Genomic DNA, 20,070 nt, shown 5'->3' on the forward strand with positions numbered 1-20,070 from the left:
AATTTGAGACCACCCTGGGCAACAGAGTGAGACCCCATCTCAACAAAAAATAAAATTAGTCAGGCATGGTAGCGCATGCTTGTAGTCTCAGCTACTTGGGAGGCTGAGGTGGGAGGATCACTTGAGCCCAGGAGTTCAAGATTGCAATGAGCTACTGCACTCCAGCCTGGGCGACAGAGCAAGACTATCTCTTAAACAAAGTCTACATAATATACATACAGACTATTAACAGTAGTTCTCTCAGGAAAATGGGTTTGCATGTTTATTTATGTTTCTATTTTTCCCAAATTTATTATAAATAAAATATTTTTTATTATTGTCAATAAAAAAATAAAAGTCAAAAGCTGGGCATGGTGGCTTATGTTATCCTAACACTTTGGGAGGATCGCTGGAGCCCAGGAATTTGAGACCAGCCTGGGCAATATAAAAAGGTTAGCTGGGTGCTGTGGCATGCGCCTGTAGTCTGAACTACTGAGAAGGGTGAGGTGGAAGGACCCCTCGAGCTCAGAAGTTGGAGTCATCAGTGAGCTCTGATTGTGCCACTGCACTCCAGGCTGGGTGACAAAGCAAGACTCCATCTCTAAAAAAACACAGGCACAAACAAATCAAGGAGTTCCCAGGGCAAGGCCACCAAATCTCTCTCTTTTCATAGTGCCTGCTGCTCAAATTGACTGGCTCAGCCCAGTGGGGGCTTCCAGGCAGTGGGGCTGGACTTCCAGCCCTTGGGAGACACCTGGGCCTCTGACTCCAGCCCCTCTGTTCCCTGTTTTCCTCACTTGGGGTCTTTAACACAGGACTCCCCGCCACCCTCCCACCCTCTGAAAGCTGTTCCTATTGCTGTGGCTGATGAAGGAGAGTCTGAGTCAGAGGACGATGACCTGAAACCTCGAGGTAATGGCCCCCACAGCAGGGGAAGCTGATGGACTGGGCTGGGGGCCTCACCTGGAGGCTGGAAACCACCAGAGTCTTGGTCTTTATTTGCACCTGCTATATGGACAAGGAAGGATAGGGTGACGGATAAGCTGCATAGCATGGTGGCTTCCCTCCAGAAGCTGGCTGGCCTAGCTAAGCTTCTGGAGAGCCGGCTATCTTGTCCCCTCTCCCAGCTGGATGACCCTGGGCAGGCCAGCCCCTCTGCTGTATGGTGTGGACAGTGGGCCTGGCTGGGCGGAGGGGCAAAGGAGTTCATCTGTTTAAAACACTCAGGTAACCACAGCTGTTGTGAGCAGGAACCTTGTTGATTTCTTGGGAAGATCCCTGGGGTGGAACACTTCCACCATGTCCTCTTCTTGGGTCCTGGGCAGTTGAGAGCCACAGCTTTGTGCCAGTTGTGACTTGCAAGGTCTCCTCAGCAGGGCAGGGCGCTCACCTGCTCCCCCCCATTGTGTTTATTTCCCAGGCCTCACAGGCATGAAGAACCTCGGGAACTCCTGCTACATGAACGCTGCCCTGCAGGCCCTGTCCAATTGGTAGGTCGATGCTTTGTCTGAGAGCTGAGAGCTGTCCCTGGCAAAGCCCCGGAAACAGCAGCGGTAGCAGCTCCCAGCCTGTTGCCCATAAACACATGTATAGGAAAATCCTATAAAACATGCATGCCCTTTGACCCAGCAATCTCCCCAGTCGGAATGTATCCTGAGGAGATAACTGGAAATGCTGGGGAAGTTGTACATGCAAGGAGGCTTACTGCTCTGTTGTTTATTGGAAATGATTTAAAGGCCCATCTGCAAGGGAGTATAAATTCTCATAGCCCTTGCAGCAAGTGCAGGAAAAATGGCACAAGACAGCATGCATTGAAACAAAACAGGGTTCAGAATCTGGTGAGTGGGGAAAAAGGAGGTTGTAAAGCATTGTATGGTAAAATCTCGTTTTACGAGAGAAACGCGATTTTCCATTAAGGAAAGGCTATCGGCTCCATGAGGCCGAGGATGTCTCCTGTGTCTGACATGCTTCTCCTACCCAGTGGAGATTAGAGATGCAGTATATGTATGCAGGAAGGAGAGAGGGAATGGGTACAAATGTGTAGAAAAGTCTGGGAGACTATGTCCTAAAATGTTCCTAGTAACTATCCTCAGGTAGCAGGATGCAGGTCAATTATTATTATTGTTAATAATTGACCGCACCCAGGCCGGGTGCAGTGGCTCACACCTCTAATCTCAGCACTTTGGGAGGCCGAGGCAGGTGGATCACGAGGTCAGGAGATCAAGACCATCCTGGCTAACACGGTGAAACCCTGTCTCTACTAAAAATACAAAAAAATTAGCCAGGTGTGGTGGCATATGCCTGTAATCCCAGCTACTTGGGAGGCTAAGGCAGGAGAAGCACTTGAACCTGGGAGGCAGAGGCTGCAGTGAACCAAGACTGCACCACTGCACTCCAGCCTGGGCAACAGAGTGAGACTCTGTTTCAACATAATAAAAATAATAATAAAATAAGATGAGATAAAATAAAATAAAAATACGCTGTCTCTAGATATGGTCACACTCTCAGGTACTGGGGATTAGGGCTTCACAGATGAATTTTGGAGGATACAATTTTCTCATATCTGGTAGGAGCCTTCTAGTCACCTTTAGGCGTTTCTAGGTCCAGGGTCACTGTGCTCCCTGCGTGAGCACTCAGGGCTCCCCGCTACACAGTCCTTTCTAAATCGTGCCACCTGCCTCGTTTGCTTTCCTGACCTGGCTCTCTCTCTCCCTTGCACCCAGCCCACCGCTGACTCAGTTCTTCCTGGAGTGCGGAGGCCTGGTGCGCACAGACAAAAAGCCAGCCCTATGCAAGAGCTACCAGAAGCTGGTCTCTGAGGTCTGGCACAAGAAACGGTGAGCAGCTGCATCCCTAGCCTCGGGCGGTGTGTGGGGACTGGGGTTTCCTGTCAGCACCCATGATTGAGCTCTTCCTATGGATTCAGCCCCCAGCGAGGACCTGCCTCACTTTGTCCCGGGTAATGCTTGTAGCAAGCCTGCGGGGTGGAAATTGCATCCAGTCCTGTTTTACAAATAGGGAAACTGAGGTGCAGAGAACTTTAAGTATCTTGCTCAAGGTCATGGAACCTGCAAAAGGTGAGCTAGAATTTGACCTGCTGTTGACCCTAGCCAGCAGCCACTGGGTAGATGTCTTTGCCAAGAGACATGGTGACCCGGCCTCAGCCACAGCTGCGTGTGTAGGAGGAGGTGTGGGTCAGGGGGGCACAGACTGGATGGAGCTTCTGGCACAGTATGAAATGAATTTAAAGACCAGAGTCTGTGATTAGATCTATTTCTCCAGGAAAAGTCAAAGTTGAGAATAATTTAAAATGAGCACATAGAAATATGTATTATGTGTAGAAGCAGATGAAAAACCAGCGTAGGGCCAGGCGCAGTGGCTCATGCCTGTAATCCCAGCACTTTGAGAAGCTGAGGCAGGCAGATCACGAGGTCAAGAGATTGAGACCATCCTGGCCAACATGGTGAAACCCCGTGTTTAATAAAAATGCAAAAATTAGCTGGGCATGGTGGTATGCACTTGTAGTCCCAGCTACTCGGGAGGCTGAGGCAGGAGAATCACTTGAACCCGGGAGGCGGAGGTGGCAGTGAGCCGAGATTGCGCCACTGTACTCCAACCTGGCAACAGAGCCAGACTCTGTCTCAAAAAAAAACCAAAAACAACAACAAAAAAACCCAGCATGGGAGAAATATGTATTATGTGTAGAAGCAGATTAAAAACCAGCGTGGGGCCAGATGCAGTCACTGACACCTGTAAATCCAGCACTTTGAGAGGCCAAGGCAAGAGAATCATTTGAGCCTGGGAGTTTGAGACCAGCCTGGACAACATAGCAAGACCCCACCTCTACAAAAACTACAAAATTAGCTGAGTGTGGTGTGTACACTTGTGGTCCCAGCTACTCAGGAGGCTGAGGTGGGAGGATTGCTTGAGCCCAGGAGGTTGAGGCAGGCTGCAGTCAGTCTTGATCATGCCATTGCACTTCAGCCTGGGTGACAGAGTGAGACCCTGTCTCAAAAAAAAAAAAAAGTCTGCGTGCAGTGGATCACTCCTGTAATCCCAGCACTTTGGGAGGCCGAGGCGGGTGGATCACAAGGTCAGGACTTCGAGACAAGCCTGGCCAATATGGTGAAACCCCGTCTCTACTAAAAATACAAAAATTAGCTGGGCATGGTGGCGCACACCTGTAGTCCCTGCACTTTGGGAGGCTGAGACAGGAGAACCACTTGAACCTGGGAGGCGGAGGTTGCAGCGAGCCAAGATCGCGCCACTGCACTCCAGCCTGGGAAGCAGAGCAAGACTGTCTCAAAACAAAACAAAACAAAACAAAACAAATAAACAAGAAAACCAGTGTGGTGCAGTATAATTCTGCTGTGTAAGAAGCCAAGTTTAAGTGTATATCTGTATGTATTTTTGTATATGCATCTGTAGTTTCACAGAAAAATCCAGAAATCTAATGGTAAGTATCTGGTGCCATTAGTGGTGGTGTTTTTCTCCTGTACTTTTCTGAAATTTTAGATTTGTCAATAATGAACATGTCTTTTGAAATGAGAAAACCACAGTAAGGGTTTCAGAACAAAAACAAATCATGTTTAGGCGAGTTTGTTGTGCACCAGCAGGAAATGATGCCACTTTATTTGAGCTCTTTGCTTAATTGAGGCAGCTATGACTTGACATTTTCTTCTTGTCTGTAGAGATGTGTGAGCCTCTGGGGCTCCTGGCTGAGTAGGCCCCTCCCCAAATGTCAGGAAATGCCTCACTCTGATCTAACTTGACTAGCTGGCTGCCTGCCTCTCTCGGGAGTGAGCAGCTCAAGGCAGGCTACAGCACTGTACTAATGGGTTTGGACTTCCTACAGGCCAAGCTACGTGGTCCCCACCAGTCTGTCTCATGGGATCAAGTTGGTCAACCCAATGTTCCGAGGCTATGCCCAGCAGGTAAGCCATCTGAGCTGCCCAGGGGACACTCAAGGCCATGACCCACCAGGCCTGACTTTGATGCTAAAACCAGAGTGGAAACTCGCAGTGGCAGCTGAGCACTGGTTGGCAGGTCTCAGGGACCAGGCTCTCACTCCTAAGCCCTTCACACATGTGAGGACAGTGGCACCTCCCAGCAACCTGCTGACATTTAACCCCACTTCACAGATGGGCAGACTGAGGTTCAGGGGGCTGAGCCACTTGCACAGGCCACACAGCTAGTAAATGGTGGAGGGGAATTCTTTCTTTTAGCGAGGTGGGTATAGGGTCTCACTCTGTCATCCAGGGTGGGGTGCAGTGGTACAGTCATGGCTTATTGCAGCCCTGACCTCCCGGACTCAAGCAGTCGTCCCACCTCAGGCTCCCAAAGTGCTGTGATTATAGGCATGAGCCACTACACCCAGCAGAGGGGAGATTTGAACCTGGGCAACCTTGCTTCAGGGCCTGTGCTGTGCCCCTCTGCATTGCACTCAAAATGGCACAGGGTTTCACTTCCCCAAACCACAGGCGAAATTTCACTTTTACTAAAGTAAAAATTTTGGTTAAGAATTTTTTTTTTTTTAATCTAGAGAACCCCTTTGAAACCAACCACATTTTTCTGTTTGATAAAATAATGAGACCAAGACAGTGCAGCCATGCACACGCCTCAGCCCTGGGCTGATGGCTCCTGCCCTCCAGCCTCCTGCCCCAGATGGCCCCCGGCCTGGGCTTTCACGCCAGGCCTGCAGGCAGAGCTGGACCAGGCTGGGTCGCCTCTTGTGCTGCCTGAATGAGCGCCATGGATGGAGTGGCAGTCATGTAAGGACGCCTTCCACCCTCCTTTACCCGCTGCCTGCTGTCCTGTCCCAGAATGAGGGCTGCCTGGCCTTTGGCTCCTGCTTGAGAAGCTCAGCACTGCCTGGACGCCTCTCTTTTTGGGGAGTGATAACATCCACAATGACTAAAATTCACTGTGCACCATTTAAGTGGTCACAACTTAGTCCCCATAGAACTCTCACGAAGTGGGCACTCTTGTCACCCCCATATTACAGGTAAAGAGCTGAGGCTCAGAGAGGTTCTACCACTCACCCAGGTCACACAGCACATCCTGGCAGAGATGGCACTCAGGCCTACCTGAGCCCATCCCTCAGCACAGCGCCGCCCCGCCTCTGTGCAAGGTGCCCTACCGGCTCTCAGCTCTGAGTCAGGATGCCGTTACGGAGGGCCGTGCACTGCTGCAGGACTCCATCTGAACTCCAGCAGAAGCATCCCTTTCTCTGGTTCTAGGACATGATGCGGGGACGCTTCTGAGGCTGAACTGTAGACACAGCTGCAGGTGCCTCTAAAGGGCCAAAAGACGCGTTCGTGCTTCCGCGTGGATTGAGATTTTGGCAAGGAACACATAGTACTTTTGTTGAAAGGAAGAACCAGAAGGAGAACTAGATGGCAGATTGAAAGCCTCTTCTTGAAAGGGCCTTTGATCGTGCCTGCCACAGGACACATGTCCCCTCCCTGATGCAACAGAACCTAGTGGTTCATTCATCTGATCTTAGAGTCTGACACTTCGCCTTGGGTAGTCACTCCCGATCCCTCCCTTCCCTGAGTGTGAGTGGAGAGAGCCGGATTCCTCTTTCCAGATGTGTGACATGAGGGCTGGCTGTGACTGCTTCGTGACCCCTGCTTCCCGGGGATCAGAGCCTGGGCTGTGGGCTACTTCTAACATCCAGGTCAGGGACTGCTGGGGCTGATTTGGGCTTGGAACCCAAGTCCTCCAATGCCCAGCACCACCCGAGCACCCCCACGGCTGCTGGGGTCTGCTTCTGCCACCATGTTCTGACCTCCCAGTGCACCTCCTGTATGAGCACACAGATCTCAGTGGGGCTCACTGGGCGCCTCTGCCCAAGCCCCTGCTGCCTTGACTTCTTGCTGTGCTGGTGGCCCAGTCACAGAGTGGTCAGGACAAAGTGGTCATTGCTGGGATTTGAAACCCAGGCAGCCTGCAGGGGCAGCTTAGTCTGAGTCGTGCCCCAGTCTGTGGGAAGGTGAGAGCAGGCAGTGAGGGACATGGGGGCTGGCATAGGGACTGAGGGAGCAGGGGGAGCCAAAGGAAGGGTGGAGCACGCAGACGGCCTGGCCTGTGGGTGGCGTGGCTTGGGGCAGGACTCAGGTGAGCCCTCCCTTTTGGCATCACACTCTCTTATCCTTCCGCCACCTCCCTGCCCACCTCCACTGGCTTCTTCTGTAGAGAGAAAGGTGGCTCAGGCCCAATGTGATCCTGCCTCCCTGTCCTTCCCGTACTGAGCTTGCAGCAGAGGCAGGCGATTCAGAGCCGGAGCCGGGGAGTTGCATGGACTCAGGTGCATACCTGGCTCTGCCACTTTATAGCTGTGTGTCCTGGTAGGAGTCCTTTAGCCTCTCCAGTCCTCACTGTCATCCTCAGAAGAATGGGGTTAGGACAGACTGCCTGGGAGGCTGCTGTGGGGGTGAGCAGCTCGTCTGCAGGGGTCGCCCATGAGGCGCTCCCAGATGGAGGCTGGTGCTCTCATCAGCCACAGGGCGCTGGAGGCTGGTTCCTCCTGCCTCCAGGAGAACCCTGTTGATGCAGCCCCTGGTTCTAGGACACCCAGGAGTTCCTTCGCTGCTTGATGGACCAGCTACACGAGGAGCTCAAGGAGCCGGTGGTGGCCACAGTGGCGCTGACAGAGGCTCGGGACTCAGACTCGAGTGACACAGATGAGAAACGGGAGGGTGACCGGAGCCCGTCAGAAGATGAGTTCTTGTCCTGCGACTCGAGCAGTGACCGGGGTGAGGGTGATGGGCAGGGGCGTGGCGGGGGCAGCTCGCAGGCCGAGACGGAGCTGCTGATCCCAGATGAGGCAGGCAGAGCCATCTCTGAGAAGGAGCGGATGAAGGACCGCAAGTTCTCCTGGGGCCAGCAGCGCACAAACTCGGAGCAAGTGGACGAGGATGCTGATGTGGACACCGCCATGGCTGCCCTTGACGACCAGCCCGTGGAGGCCCAGCCCCCATCACCACGGTCCGCCAGCCCCTGCCGGACGCCAGGTATCATCTGGCTGGGGGCTGCGGGAGGAACCTCAGCCTGTGGCCCAGTACCTACCGGGTGCTGAGCGCCGACCTGCAGTGGCCCCAGGGGATGGGTTCTTCACTAGACCCGAATGACAGAGGGGAAGTCAGCCTCTGGGGGGGTCAGTGATGTGCCCAGGGTCCCCTAGCTCATAACGCTGGAGCTCAATTCAGAGCCCTCTCCCAGAGCCTTGAGCCTTCAGCCGGAAGTGGAATGGACAGCTCTGCTCCGGCCTGTGTGCTGGGGCCAGGAGTGGGCACGTGACAGATGAGACACATTGGGATCAGGCCTTCGTCCCTTTAGGAGGGGCTGGCAGGTCATCTTCCTGCCTACTGCGGAGCCAGCCTGGCTGCCCTGGCCCAGCATGGTGCCCTCTCTGCCCCCAGAGCCGGACAACGATGCCCACCTACGCAGCTCCTCTCGCCCCTGCAGCCCCGTCCACCACCATGAGGGCCATGCCAAGCTGTCTAGCAGTCCCCCTCGTGCAAGCCCCGTGAGGATGGCACCGTCGTATGTGCTCAAGAAAGGTTCGGGGGGCACAGGGGAGGGTGGGTCAACTTGGGGCTGGGAGTGCAGACTGCACCCGTGGCTGCCTTTCTCATGGTCCCGTGTGGCGGAGGGCTGGGCTATGGGCTCCTCTCAGGTACACCCCTGAGACACCAGTGTGGGAGCCACGTTTTGCAGAGGATGACACAGAGGCGCGAGATGGTGAATTGCTTGCCCAGTCACATGACTCGCATATGTCAATCCATATCCTGTCAAAGGAAGCCCCAGGGCCCGCACCTCGCCCCGGCCAGGCAGGTGGAGGCTGGGCTAGTCCTGTGCTGTGTCCCCAGCCCAGGTATTGAGTGCCGGCAGCCGGAGGCGGAAGGAGCAGCGGTACCGCAGCGTCATCTCAGACATCTTTGATGGCTCTATCCTCAGCCTCGTGCAGTGTCTCACCTGTGACCGGGTGGGTGCCCCAGGGATGGGGGGAGCTGGGCCAGGCTGCCAGTGGCCTCAGCAGATCTTGCCCTAACTGGGTGCAGGGTGGGCTCTCCACAGGTGCTCCCTGCTTTTCTCCAGGGGAGGGCCCTGCCTGCGTAGATCCCGTGTCTATGGCCCGGGGAGCAGACCCTCTGCCCCTCACCTGCTGGTTGGGATTTGGGGTGCAGATATTGCCAGAGGACGGGCAGCAGACTGATGTTTAACCCCACAGGTATCCACCACAGTGGAGACGTTCCAGGACCTATCGCTGCCCATTCCTGGCAAGGAGGACCTGGCCAAGCTCCACTCAGCCATCTACCAGAATGTGCCGGCCAAGCCAGGCGCCTGTGGGGACGGCTATGCCGCCCAGGGCTGGCTGGCCTTCATTGTGGAGTACATCCGACGGTGCGCCCACCTTGCCACTACTGGACGACACGGGCTGGGCCTTGTCCTGGTTTTCCTGGGCGGGAGACACTACACAGTGAAGTCCACACATTTGGGGGACCAGGGAGGTCCTGGGAGGATCTGGGGGCTGCAGAGGAGTTGGCTTAATAAGCAGGGGATTTCTTGGCTACTTTGGAGTGGACAGGATTGGATGGTCCCTTGGAGCTGGAGGGCAGTGACAGCAGGGAGGTGACCATGTGGCAGGTTGAAGGGAGGGCAGCAGCAGGACATAGGCCTTGTGGGCAGGAAGGGCAGCAGCTTTCCCAGGGCTGCCTCACCTGCCTGAGGCCAGAGACCCGCACGGCCCCAGGGAGGGGGCAGCATGATCATGGCCACAANTGTGGAGTACATCCGACGGTGCGCCCACCTTGCCACTACTGGACGACACGGGCTGGGCCTTGTCCTGGTTTTCCTGGGCGGGAGACACTACACAGTGAAGTCCACACATTTGGGGACCAGGGAGGTCCTGGGAGGATCTGGGGCTGCAGAGGAGTTGGCTTAATAAGCAGGGGATTTCTTGGCTACTTTGGAGTGGACAGGATTGGATGGTCCCTTGGAGCTGGAGGGCAGTGACAGCAGGGAGGTGACCATGTGGCAGGTTGAAGGGAGGGCAGCAGCAGGACATAGGCCTTGTGGGCAGGAAGGGCAGCAGCTTTCCCAGGGCTGCCTCACCTGCCTGAGGCCAGAGACCCGCACGGCCCCAGGGAGGGGGCAGCATGATCATGGCCACAACACAGATGAAGGAGACCAGGCTTGGGGAGAGTGATGCCACTCGACCCAGGACACGGAGGGGTCTGGCTCCAGGCCTCTGCCTCGACCCCACGTGCCTGGCTGCCACTCTGGGCCTTCGGGGTCCTTCTGTGGCTCAGGCCTGACAGACCTCAGCCAGAGTCCCTTCAGCTCCTGTTCTTGCCCAGGCCCTGGCAGCACCCAGCACTCCTTTTCTGTCTGTAGGTTTGTGGTATCCTGTACCCCCAGTTGGTTTTGGGGGCCTGTTGTCACCCTGGAAGACTGCCTTGCTGCCTTCTTTGCTGCTGATGAGCTGAAAGGTGAGTGACCTGGCTGGCAAGGGTTGGGGAGGTGGAGGGTGTGGGGACAGGGGTGTGCAGACCCCAGCAGGCCAGCATGCAGCCCAGGGCTTGTGGGATACGCGGCCAGGTTAGACTTGGCTTCCAAGGTTGAACCCCACCTCCAAGATTCCCACGCCCACTGCCAGCCAGGCTGGGCCAGGGCCACGTCATCTCCCAACCCTACCATCTTGCAGCTCTTGGGTGTTTACTTATTTTATTTTACAATTTGGTGGGCAAAATGATATTGTATGTTAATTTTCATGTCCTTGATTACTGATGAGTTTTTACATTTTTTGTTAAATATGCTGGCTCTTTGTATTTATTTAAACATTGCCCATTCCTGTTCTTGCCTTTTTCCTCTGTTGGCTATTTGGCATCTAAACCTTTGGGAAAACTCTCTCTTTCTCTTTTATTTTTCTCCAAGTTTCAATTGTGGTAAAATACACAAAATGTAAACTTTACCACCATAACCATCTCAAATGCTATTTTTAACAGAAAGTGCCCAGCTGAGTAGTATGAAATACACACACATGGTCGCACAGCCATCCTCCTCATTCACCTCCAGAACTTTTCCATCTTGCAAACCTGAAACTCAGTATCCGTGAAACAGCTGCCTACTCCCACCTTCCAGCCCCTGGCAACCTCCGCATTCAAGTCTGTGAATTTGACTACTCTAAAGGGCCTCATATAAGTGGAATTATACAGTATTTGCCATTTTGTGACTGATGGCTTTTACTGAGCATAACGTCCTTAGGGTCCATCCGCGTTGCAGCGTGTGTCAGAATGCCCTGCCTTTTGTAGGCTGGTTATTTATTGTTCCATTGTGTGGATGGGTGGGGCCATTCTGCTCATTCGTTCATCCATCAGTGGACACTCAGGCCATGTCCCTGTTAGCTATTGTGCGGAATGCTGCTCTGACCATGGGTGTGCTCACCTCTCTTCTTTCATCCCTTTGGGTCTATGCCTATTTTTAATTTCTTGAGGAGCCACCGTACTGGGTTCCACAGTGGCCACCCCATTTCACGTTCCCACCAGTGACGCACAAGAGTTCCAGTTTCTCCACATCCTCGCCCACACTCATTTTCTGTTTACTTTTTTGATGGGAGTCAACCTCATGGGTATGAGGTGGTATCTCATTGTGGGTTTCTTTGTTTTGTTTTGTTTTGAGACAGAGTCTCGCTCTTGACGCCCAGGCTAGAGTGCAGTGGCATGATCTTGGCTCACTGCAACCTCCACCTCCTGGGTTTAAGCGATTCTTCTGCCTCAGCCTCCCGAGTAGCTGGGAGTACAGGCACGTGCCACCATGCCCAACTAATTTTTGTGTTTCTAGTAGAACGGGGTTTCACCATGTTGGCCAGGCTGGTCTCCAACTCCTGACCTTAGGTGATCCGCCCGCCTTGGCCTCCCAAAGTGCTGGGATTACTGGTGTGAGCCACTGCACCCAGCCTCGTTGTGGTTTTGATTTGCATTTCCTGATGATAGTGATGTAAAGTGTCTTTTCATGTGCTTGTTGGCTATTTGTAAGTCTTTGGAAAAACATGTATGTGAATCCTTTGCCTATTTTGATTTTTGTTGCTGGTTATGGGATTCTTTTTTTTCTTGCAACAGTCTCACTCTGTCACCCAGGCTGGAGTACAATGGCGTGATCTTGGCTCACTGCAGCCTCTGCCTCCTGGGTGCAAGCAATCCTCCCATCTCAGCCTCCCAAGTAGCTGGGATTACAGGCACGTGCCACCACACCTGGCTAGTTTTTGTATTTTTAGTAGAGATGGGGTTTCGCCATGTTGGCCAGGCTGATCTTGAACTCCTGACCTCAAATGATTTGCTGCCTTGGCTTCCCAGAGTGCTGGGATTACAGGCGTGAGCCACGGCGCCAGCCTCATTAGTTATAGTTCTTTGTGTGTCCAGATGTGTGACTTGTAACCCTGTCCTCCCATCCTGTGTGGTGCGTTTTATTCTGTAGTTTGTGTCTTTTGCTTTGGTTGCCTGCACCTTTGGTGCTGTGTTTCAGAAATCATTGCCAGATCCAATGTCATAAAGCTTTTTTCCTACTTTTCTCCTAAAAGTGTTACAGTTTTAGGTCTTATATTGAGGTCTTTGATCCCGTTTTGACTTAATTTTCAGTGTGCATGGAGGGGGAAACTATACATTAAGATTTTAAGCTCATCAGGGTGGCGTGTACCTGTGATCCCAGCTACTCCGGAGGCTGAGGGTCCCCTGAACCTAGGAGTTCGGGACCAGCCTGGGCAACACAGCAAGACCCTATCTCAAAAAAATGGTTTCAAATACATTTTCTGTAATTAATGTTGCACTTCCCCCCCCGCCATTTTGCCTGTTGCCTTTTAATTTTGCTTTTGGTGATGTCTTACAGATGTTGAAGTATTTCTGGGGTCAAATATATCCATTTCTCCCTTGTATGGATTCTGTCTGTGGGGTCCAGCCAGGGCCTTCCCTCCCTCCAGTACCTCTCAGGTTTTATTTCTTTTTCTTTTTTTTCGAGATGGAATTTCACTCTGTCGCCTAGGCTAGAGTGCAGTGGCACAATCTTGGCTCACTGCAACCTCTGCCCCCAGCCCCAGTTCGAGCGATTCTCCTGCCTCAGCCTCCTGAGTAGCTGGGATTACAGGCATGCACCACCACGTCCAGCTAATTTTTGTATTTTTAGTAGAGACGGGGTTTCGCCATGTTGGCCAGGCTGGCCTCGAACTCCTGACCTCAGGGGATCCGCCTGCCTCGGCTTCCTAAAGTGCTGGGATTACAGGCATGAGCCACTGTGCCCTGCCAGGTTTTATTTCTTAAGCAGAAATCATTATAGTCACTTTTTTTTGCTCCCCCATTTCCCATCCTTGCTAACCTCTGACCCTTTGTTTTACTGCCCTAGGTGACAACATGTACAGCTGTGAGCGGTGTAAGAAGTAAGTGAGCCTTCCCCGGCCCTTTCCTTAACTGCCCGTTTCTGTGCCCTACATATTCCCCTTGGGTTTCCGCAGAGAGCCCCCCACAATCCTACCTTCCCAGAAGAGCCGGGTGGAGGGCTGCTCCCCTGGCCTGATGCCAGACATTGAAGCTGGCTTGTGCTTCCTCCCCAGGCTGCGGAACGGAGTGAAGTACTGCAGAGTCCTGCGGTTGCCTGAGGTGAGCCGGCGGCCTTGGCAGCCTCCTTCTCAGCTATCTCTGGGTGCACACCAGCACACACCAGGCGGGGGCTGACCCTGCTCCACTGCTCGGGCACTTCTGTGCTGCAGGGGCCACGGAGACTCCATAGCTTTGGCTGAGAAACCTCTGGGAAGGGTTGGCAGGGGGCACATTTTTCCGACTGTGAGTTGGTGCTCTCTCTCGGTGGCCTCAGCACATTTGTTGTCTAATGTGTTGTGTGAGGGCCCAATGGGAGGCAGGTGTGTGGGATGCTGAGGCACCACCCCCACTAAGACAGCTATGGCTCCTGCCGGCTACAGAGTGGTGGGAGGAGAGCTGGCCCAGCCAGGGCTGTTGCCAGGGGCCTTTCTGAGGAGTGATGTCTGAGTGAGGCCTGGAGGTTGTAGGCTGGTGTCATCGTCGTGGATGGAAGGCACAGAAGGAACAGACAAAACCCCAGTGCGGGAGCGGGCTTGTCCGCACCAACGAAGGCACATGTGGCTGCAGCAAAGAGTAGAGGGCCCCGGCAGAGGGGGCCCAGGATGGGGCTGTGGTGGTTCGGGGAGGCTTTGTGGCTTCTCAAAGGCAGTGCCGACAGAACTGGTAAACTTGATGGCTCAGTGCAGCTCTCGGGGTCCAGTTCTCAGCCGTGGAGCTGGGAATGATCTGTGTGACTTAGAGTGAGCCCAGTCTGGACCACGTGGAACTCTTGGATTTGTTCCAATGGAGTCAGCTTGCATGATCCCATCAGCTGTCCTGGGCCTGGGGACAGGGCTGCGAGCATCCGCGTCATTTCTTCCTAGGTGACCAGCGCTCTCTCTGTCCCCGCAGATCCTGTGCATTCACCTGAAGCGCTTTCGACACGAGGTGATGTATTCATTCAAGATCAGCAGCCACGTCTCCTTCCCACTCGAGGGGCTCGACCTGCGCCCCTTCCTTGCCAAGGAGTGCACATCCCAGATCACCACCTACGACCTCCTCTCCGTCATCTGCCACCACGGCACGGCAGGCAGTGAGTCATGTCCCCTCCTCTGCCGCCCCCATCCGCTAGGATCCCTGTGACCCATCTGCTCTGCCGCAGGTGGGCACTACATCGCCTACTGCCAGAACGTGATCAATGGGCAGTGGTATGAATTCGACGACCAGTACGTCACAGAAGTCCACGAGACGGTGGTGCAGAACGCCGAGGGCTACGTCCTCTTCTACAGGTGGGCGCCGGGCCGGGCCTGGTGGAGGAACCTCACCACCCCCGTCCCCTGGGACCCATGGGCCTTCTGGGTGTATGTAGGGGACAGTGCCTGGAAGGGTTTTGAACCAGGGAAGTAAGGACTTGGATTAAGAAAGAGCCCTCTGGCTGCTGTGGGGAATGCAGGAAGGCAGCTTGGAGCCTTCTCCAGGGCCCTGGCTGGTGCACAGGGGTGCTGCTCACACGTCCAGGACCCCTGAGGGACCCAGGAGGTGGACAGGGCCGGTAGCCCCAGGTGCACTGGGATGGGGGCTCTGCTTGTGTCTGGAGGTGGCAGCCGTCAGGCATAGCTTCTCACCCCCTCCTCACCCCGCAGGAAGAGCAGCGAGGAGGCCGTGCGGGAGCGGCAGCAGGTGGTGTCCCTGGCCGCTATGCGGGAGCCCAGCCTGCTGCGGTTCTACGTGTCCCGTGAGTGGCTCAACAAGTTCAACACCTTCGCAGAGCCAGGACCCATCACCAACCAGACCTTCCTCTGCTCCCACGGAGGTGAGGCGCCCCCCTGTGGTGGGAGAGCAGGGTGGGCAGGTGGGCCGAGCCACAGCTTCACTCCCTGTACTTTCTTCCCAGGCATCCCGCCCCACAAATACCACTACATCGACGACCTGGTGGTCATCCTGCCCCAGAACGTCTGGGAGCACCTGTACAACAGGTGAGAGCCTGGGAGGCCGCCTTGTCTCCGTCCTGTCCAGGGCCCAGCTGGGCAGGAAAAGAGGGGAGGACAGGGAAGGAATGTCCTCCCTGGCCTCCACTTGGCAGCACAGAGCCGCCTTCACCTGTCTCGTGGAGAACGACACGTGTCGTTTGTGGGAATCCACTTGGATCCTTACAGTCGCAAGGGACAGGAAACTGGCTGAAGCACAACTGAGTGTGTTGGCTCATCTGGTCCTCAGCCTTGAAACAGGGCCTCTTGGGGACTGTGGGCGCGCTGCTCCCTTGCAGGCTCCATGGTGCTCACACAGAGGCACGTGCAGCCCTGTGACAGCGCTGAGGGGGCACTGATGGCTTGAGGGGGAAATGGAAGGCAGTGATCACTCTCCCCTCACTGGTGCCCCCCTCAGGCCATGTCTCTCTCTCCCTCCCACCCTGAGCACAGATTCGGGGGTGGCCCCGCCGTCAACCATCTGTACGTGTGCTCCATCTGCCAGGTGGAGATCGAGGCGTTGGCCAAGCGCAGGAGGATCGAGATCGACACCTTCATCAAGGTGCATGCGGCAAGGTGGCACGGGGGCGGCTCTGCCAGCCTCTGCCTGGGGCAGTTGGGGACTTGGGGACAGAAGAGCCCTGTGTAGTCCCTGAGCAAGTTTGAAAGGAGTCTTTTGAGGCTGGGCACGGTGGTTCACACCTGTAATCCCAGCACTTTGGGAGGCTGAGGCGAACAGATCACTGGAGGTCAGGAGTTTGAGACCAGCCTGGCTAACATGGCAAAACCCCATCTCTACTAAAAATACAAAAATTAGCCGGGCATGGTGGCAGGTGCCTGTAATCCCAGCTACTCGGGAGGCAGAGGCAGGAGAATCGCTTGAACCTGGGAGACGGAGGTTTCAGTGAGCTCAGATTGTGCCATTGCACTCCAGCCTGGGCAACAGAGTGAGACTCCGTCTCAAGAAAAAAAAAAAGAAAGAAAGGAAAGGAGTCTTCTGCGGGGGACTAGATGGCGAGGTGTCTAGGAGGACTTTTCCTGGTGAGAGGGTTGGCTTGAGTAAGTGAAGGCTCATCGCCCGGGTCCTGTTGAGCTTAAAGAACCAGTAGATGGATCCCGTTCTCAGCCTTGGCTGTGTTATTTTGGGCTGAATCATTCTTTATTGTGGGGCCATCCTATGCATTTTAGGATGTTTAGCAGCATCCTTGGCCTCTACCCACTAGTGCTAGTGACAACCAAAATGACCTCCAGTCATTCAGACTTCTGTGAAAGAGCTGAGTGCGGGTGAGGCTCCTGGCACACTCTCTCCCTGCAACACTACTTCTAACAGGGTTGGGACGCACTCCACTCACAGGGAAGGCCCGGTGAGAGACACTGAGGGACACCTGTGCTTTGTGGCCATTAGGAAATGATTCTGCTGCCTGGGCACAGTGGCTTATGTCTGTGATCCCAGCACTTTGGGAGGCCGAGGCAGGTGGATCACTTGAGCCCAGGAGTTCAAGACCAACCTGGCCAACATGGCAAAACCCCATCTCTACCAAAAATACAAAAATTACCTGGGCACGGTGGTGTGTACCTGTAGTCCCCACTACCCGGAGGGCTGAGTGAGGTGGGAGGATCACCTAAGCCTGGGATGTTGAAGCTGCAGTGAGCTGTGATCGTGCCACTGCACCCCAGCCTGGGCAATAGAGACCCTGTCTCAAAACAAAAACAAAAAAGATACTGTCAGGGCTGGACATAGTGGTGTGCACTTGTGGTCCAACCTACTCAGGAGGCTGAGGTGGGAGGATCACTTGAGCCCAGGAGGTCAAGGCTGCAGTGAACCACGATTGCGCCGCTGCACTCCCGCCTGGGCACAGAGTGAGACCCCCCATCTCAAAAAAGAAAAAGAAAATGCTCCTGTCAGAACGAGAGCTGCCTCTCTGAGCAGATAGGCACATTCTATTCAACCGGGGAAAATTAGCATCTACCAGGCCAGGTGCGGTGGTTCACGCCTGTAATCTCAGCACTTTTGAGAGGCTGACGTGGGCGGATCACCTGAGGTCAGGAGTTCAAGACCAGCCTGGCCAACATAGTGAAACCCCATCTCTACTAAAAATACAAAAGTAGCCAGGTGGTGGTGCGCACCTGTAGTCCTAGCTACTCAAGAGGCTGAGGTGGGAGAATCGCTGGAACCTGGGAGGCAGAGGTTACAGTGAGCCGAGATCGTGCCACTGCACTCCAGCCTGGGTGACAGAGTGAGACTCCCTCTCAAAAAGTAGCATCTCCCTTGTGGCCTCAGTTGGGTCAAACAGTTATTGAAGAGACCCACAAAATGTTGCCACTGTCCTCTCTGAGCGATGGGTGTATTCATTTTGTTTGAGCTTGTCTGGGGTTCTGATTTTCACCTTGAGCATCTGGTGTTTTTATAAGACTCTTGGGTGAGGGCCTGGGGCGGGGGCATTTGGGAAATCCTTGCTGAAGGTAAGTAGAGGCTGACCTGCCCTCTGTCCCCTCCCGTCCTTGCCCGCCTGCCCAGCTGAACAAGGCCTTCCAGGCTGAGGAGTCGCCGGGAGTCATCTACTGCATCAGCATGCAGTGGTTCCGGGAGTGGGAGGCGTTCGTCAAGGGGAAGGACAATGGTGAGCTGAGGGGGGCCTGGCACTTACCTGCCCCGGGGGCCTCCTGGGAGATGGGATGCTGGCAGGGGAGGGCCGGCACACGGGGGCTCCTGCAGGCCCTGTACCTTCCCCCAGGTGCCACCCATCCAGGGTGGACAGAGAGCATGGGGCTCTGCCAGTCCCCAATGGGGATCGCTGTCCCCACCCAGAGGCAGGAAGCTGCTCCTGCCCTGCGCCCCCGCCCCTTCTCCGCTTCCTGTCGTGCCCAGCAAGCTGCTCTGTCCTCCTGCAAGGCCCTTTCCTCGGGAGTGTGTTGCCTGAAATGACAGATTTGTCATCCAACTCGTTGGATTTACAGAGGTGGAGACAGGCCCTATCACAAGGAAGCTCCCAGGGCCCCCCAGACCCCCAGTGAGGAACAGCAGAGCCAGCCATGGGTTGCCTGTGGCTTTAGGGCCCGGCAGGGTGGGCAGAGCCCATGGTCCTGCTCACGGGACCCTTTGTGTGGAGCACAAGCACCCACCTGTGCTCGGGAAGGAAGGCCTCACTGCCATCCCGCTGCTCAGGGAAGGTGCCAGGGCCACCCTGAGGCGCCTCTGGTGGTGGCTGAGGCCTTCAGCGTGGCTGTGGTTGAGAACGTAGCTTCGGAACCCCCACCCTGGCCTGGACGGTGCCCTTGCCTTCTACCAGCTGTGACCTGAGTGGTTACTTCATCTGCCCAGGCCTCGGCTCTGTCTCTGTAAACCTCTGTCTTGTCCTGTGGTTGCCGAGGCTAAATGAGAGAGCTGGGCAGAGGGGAAGGGGCGTGGTGAGCAGCAGCTGCCAGCAGAGATGAGGGCATGGGCCACCCACTGCAGCTCCCGTGGCCAGCAGAGTCTGAGACGATCTCATGCATCCTGGAAATTCCCTCTGCTGGGTCCTCAGACTGCCGCAGAGGAGCAGTGGGTGGGCCAGGTACCTCTATTAGAGACTTCACGCTGACCCCCAGGCCTGGGGCAGCCTCACTTGGGATGGCTCTGCTGCTGCGGAGGGTGGAGGGCATGGCAGGGGCTGAACCCAAGCCCGCTGTGTCTGTTCCAGAGCCCCCCGGGCCCATTGACAACAGCAGGATTGCACAGGTCAAAGGAAGCGGCCACGTCCAGCTGAAGCAGGGTGAGTTCCCCCAGGGTCAACCAGGCTCCTCTCTGCCCTTCCTGGCTGCCAGGCTGCTGCCCAGTCCCGTCCTTCCAGGAGCCCCCTTACCACCTGTCTTACAGTCAGGCTGAGATATCCACCCGAGTCCAGGCCCAGGTGGCTGAGAGATGGCCCAAGGGGCTTGGTCTCTGCTTGTGTCCCCTGGGTCCCACCCCTCTGCCTGCTGCTGGCCTGGCCCACCCTGCTGTCTGCTTGTGTCCCCCAGGTCCCACCCTCTGCCTGCTGCTGGCCTTGCCCACCCTGCTGTTTATGTCAGCCTCACTCCCAGGAACAAGGGACACAGCCAGAAATAACACATCTCTGGGGCCCTTAGCAGGACGGACGTTCCTCTGGGAAATCCTGGTTTCCATCTGACAGCGGAGCCCCCGCTGCCCGGGCCAGTGGCTTCCTTGAGGCGGCAAAGGTGAGCCCAGGGATGCCTCTCGTGCCCTGCAGGAGCTGACTACGGGCAGATTTCAGAGGAGACCTGGAACTACCTGAACAGCCTGTACGGAGGCGGCCCCGAGATCGCCATCCGCCAGAGCGTGGTGCAGCCACCGGGCCCGGAGAGCCTGCACGGGGAGCAGAAGATTGAAGCCGAGACCCGGGCAGTGTGATTTGCTGGGCTAGTCTGTAAGTGGCCCTAGCTGGTCCCTCCACGGCACTCTGGGTCCTCTCCTCCCTCTCCAGAGACCCTCATGTGTCCCTTTGAGCATCCAAAGAGCAGGTCCCTGAAAGCACCTTCCTGGAGGCTGTACGGAGGGCCCTGGACGTGGCCCA

The 20,070-nt window shown here is 55.3% G+C and overlaps 1 protein-coding gene across 7 annotated transcripts in view; it reads left to right on the forward strand.

Annotated features, from left to right (window-relative positions):
• Positions 1-20,070, forward strand: part of USP20 (ubiquitin specific peptidase 20) — a 41,207-nt gene that overhangs the window by 19,753 nt on the left and 1,384 nt on the right. For 6 of the 7 annotated variants that reach the window (XR_001880707.1, XR_001880706.1, XM_017848277.1 and 3 more), the window contains 19 exons: positions 795-891; positions 1,400-1,469; positions 2,703-2,816; positions 4,835-4,913; positions 7,550-7,994; positions 8,403-8,543; positions 8,853-8,968; positions 9,215-9,387; positions 10,381-10,475; positions 13,378-13,411; positions 13,586-13,631; positions 14,463-14,643; positions 14,713-14,839; positions 15,194-15,363; positions 15,445-15,526; positions 15,971-16,079; positions 18,036-18,138; positions 19,198-19,269; positions 19,747-19,923. Coding sequence is in view for 4 of the 7 variants with exons in the window: in XM_017848277.1 (XP_017703766.1) it covers positions 795-891; positions 1,400-1,469; positions 2,703-2,816; positions 4,835-4,913; positions 7,550-7,994; positions 8,403-8,543; positions 8,853-8,968; positions 9,215-9,387; positions 10,381-10,475; positions 13,378-13,411; positions 13,586-13,631; positions 14,463-14,643; positions 14,713-14,839; positions 15,194-15,363; positions 15,445-15,526; positions 15,971-16,079; positions 18,036-18,138; positions 19,198-19,269; positions 19,747-19,907 (2,415 nt within the window). In the remaining 3 variants the exon portion in view is untranslated. The remainder of the gene's footprint in view (positions 1-794; positions 892-1,399; positions 1,470-2,702; positions 2,817-4,834; positions 4,914-7,549; positions 7,995-8,402; positions 8,544-8,852; positions 8,969-9,214; positions 9,388-10,380; positions 10,476-13,377; positions 13,412-13,585; positions 13,632-14,462; positions 14,644-14,712; positions 14,840-15,193; positions 15,364-15,444; positions 15,527-15,970; positions 16,080-18,035; positions 18,139-19,197; positions 19,270-19,746; positions 19,924-20,070) is intronic. The other variant, XR_001880708.1, reaches the window with a different exon arrangement.

The sequence above is a fragment of the Rhinopithecus bieti genome, unplaced genomic scaffold (genome assembly GCF_001698545.2).
Source record: "Rhinopithecus bieti isolate Rb0 unplaced genomic scaffold, ASM169854v2 scaffold_29388, whole genome shotgun sequence".
NCBI classification, from domain to species: domain Eukaryota; kingdom Metazoa; phylum Chordata; class Mammalia; order Primates; family Cercopithecidae; genus Rhinopithecus; species Rhinopithecus bieti.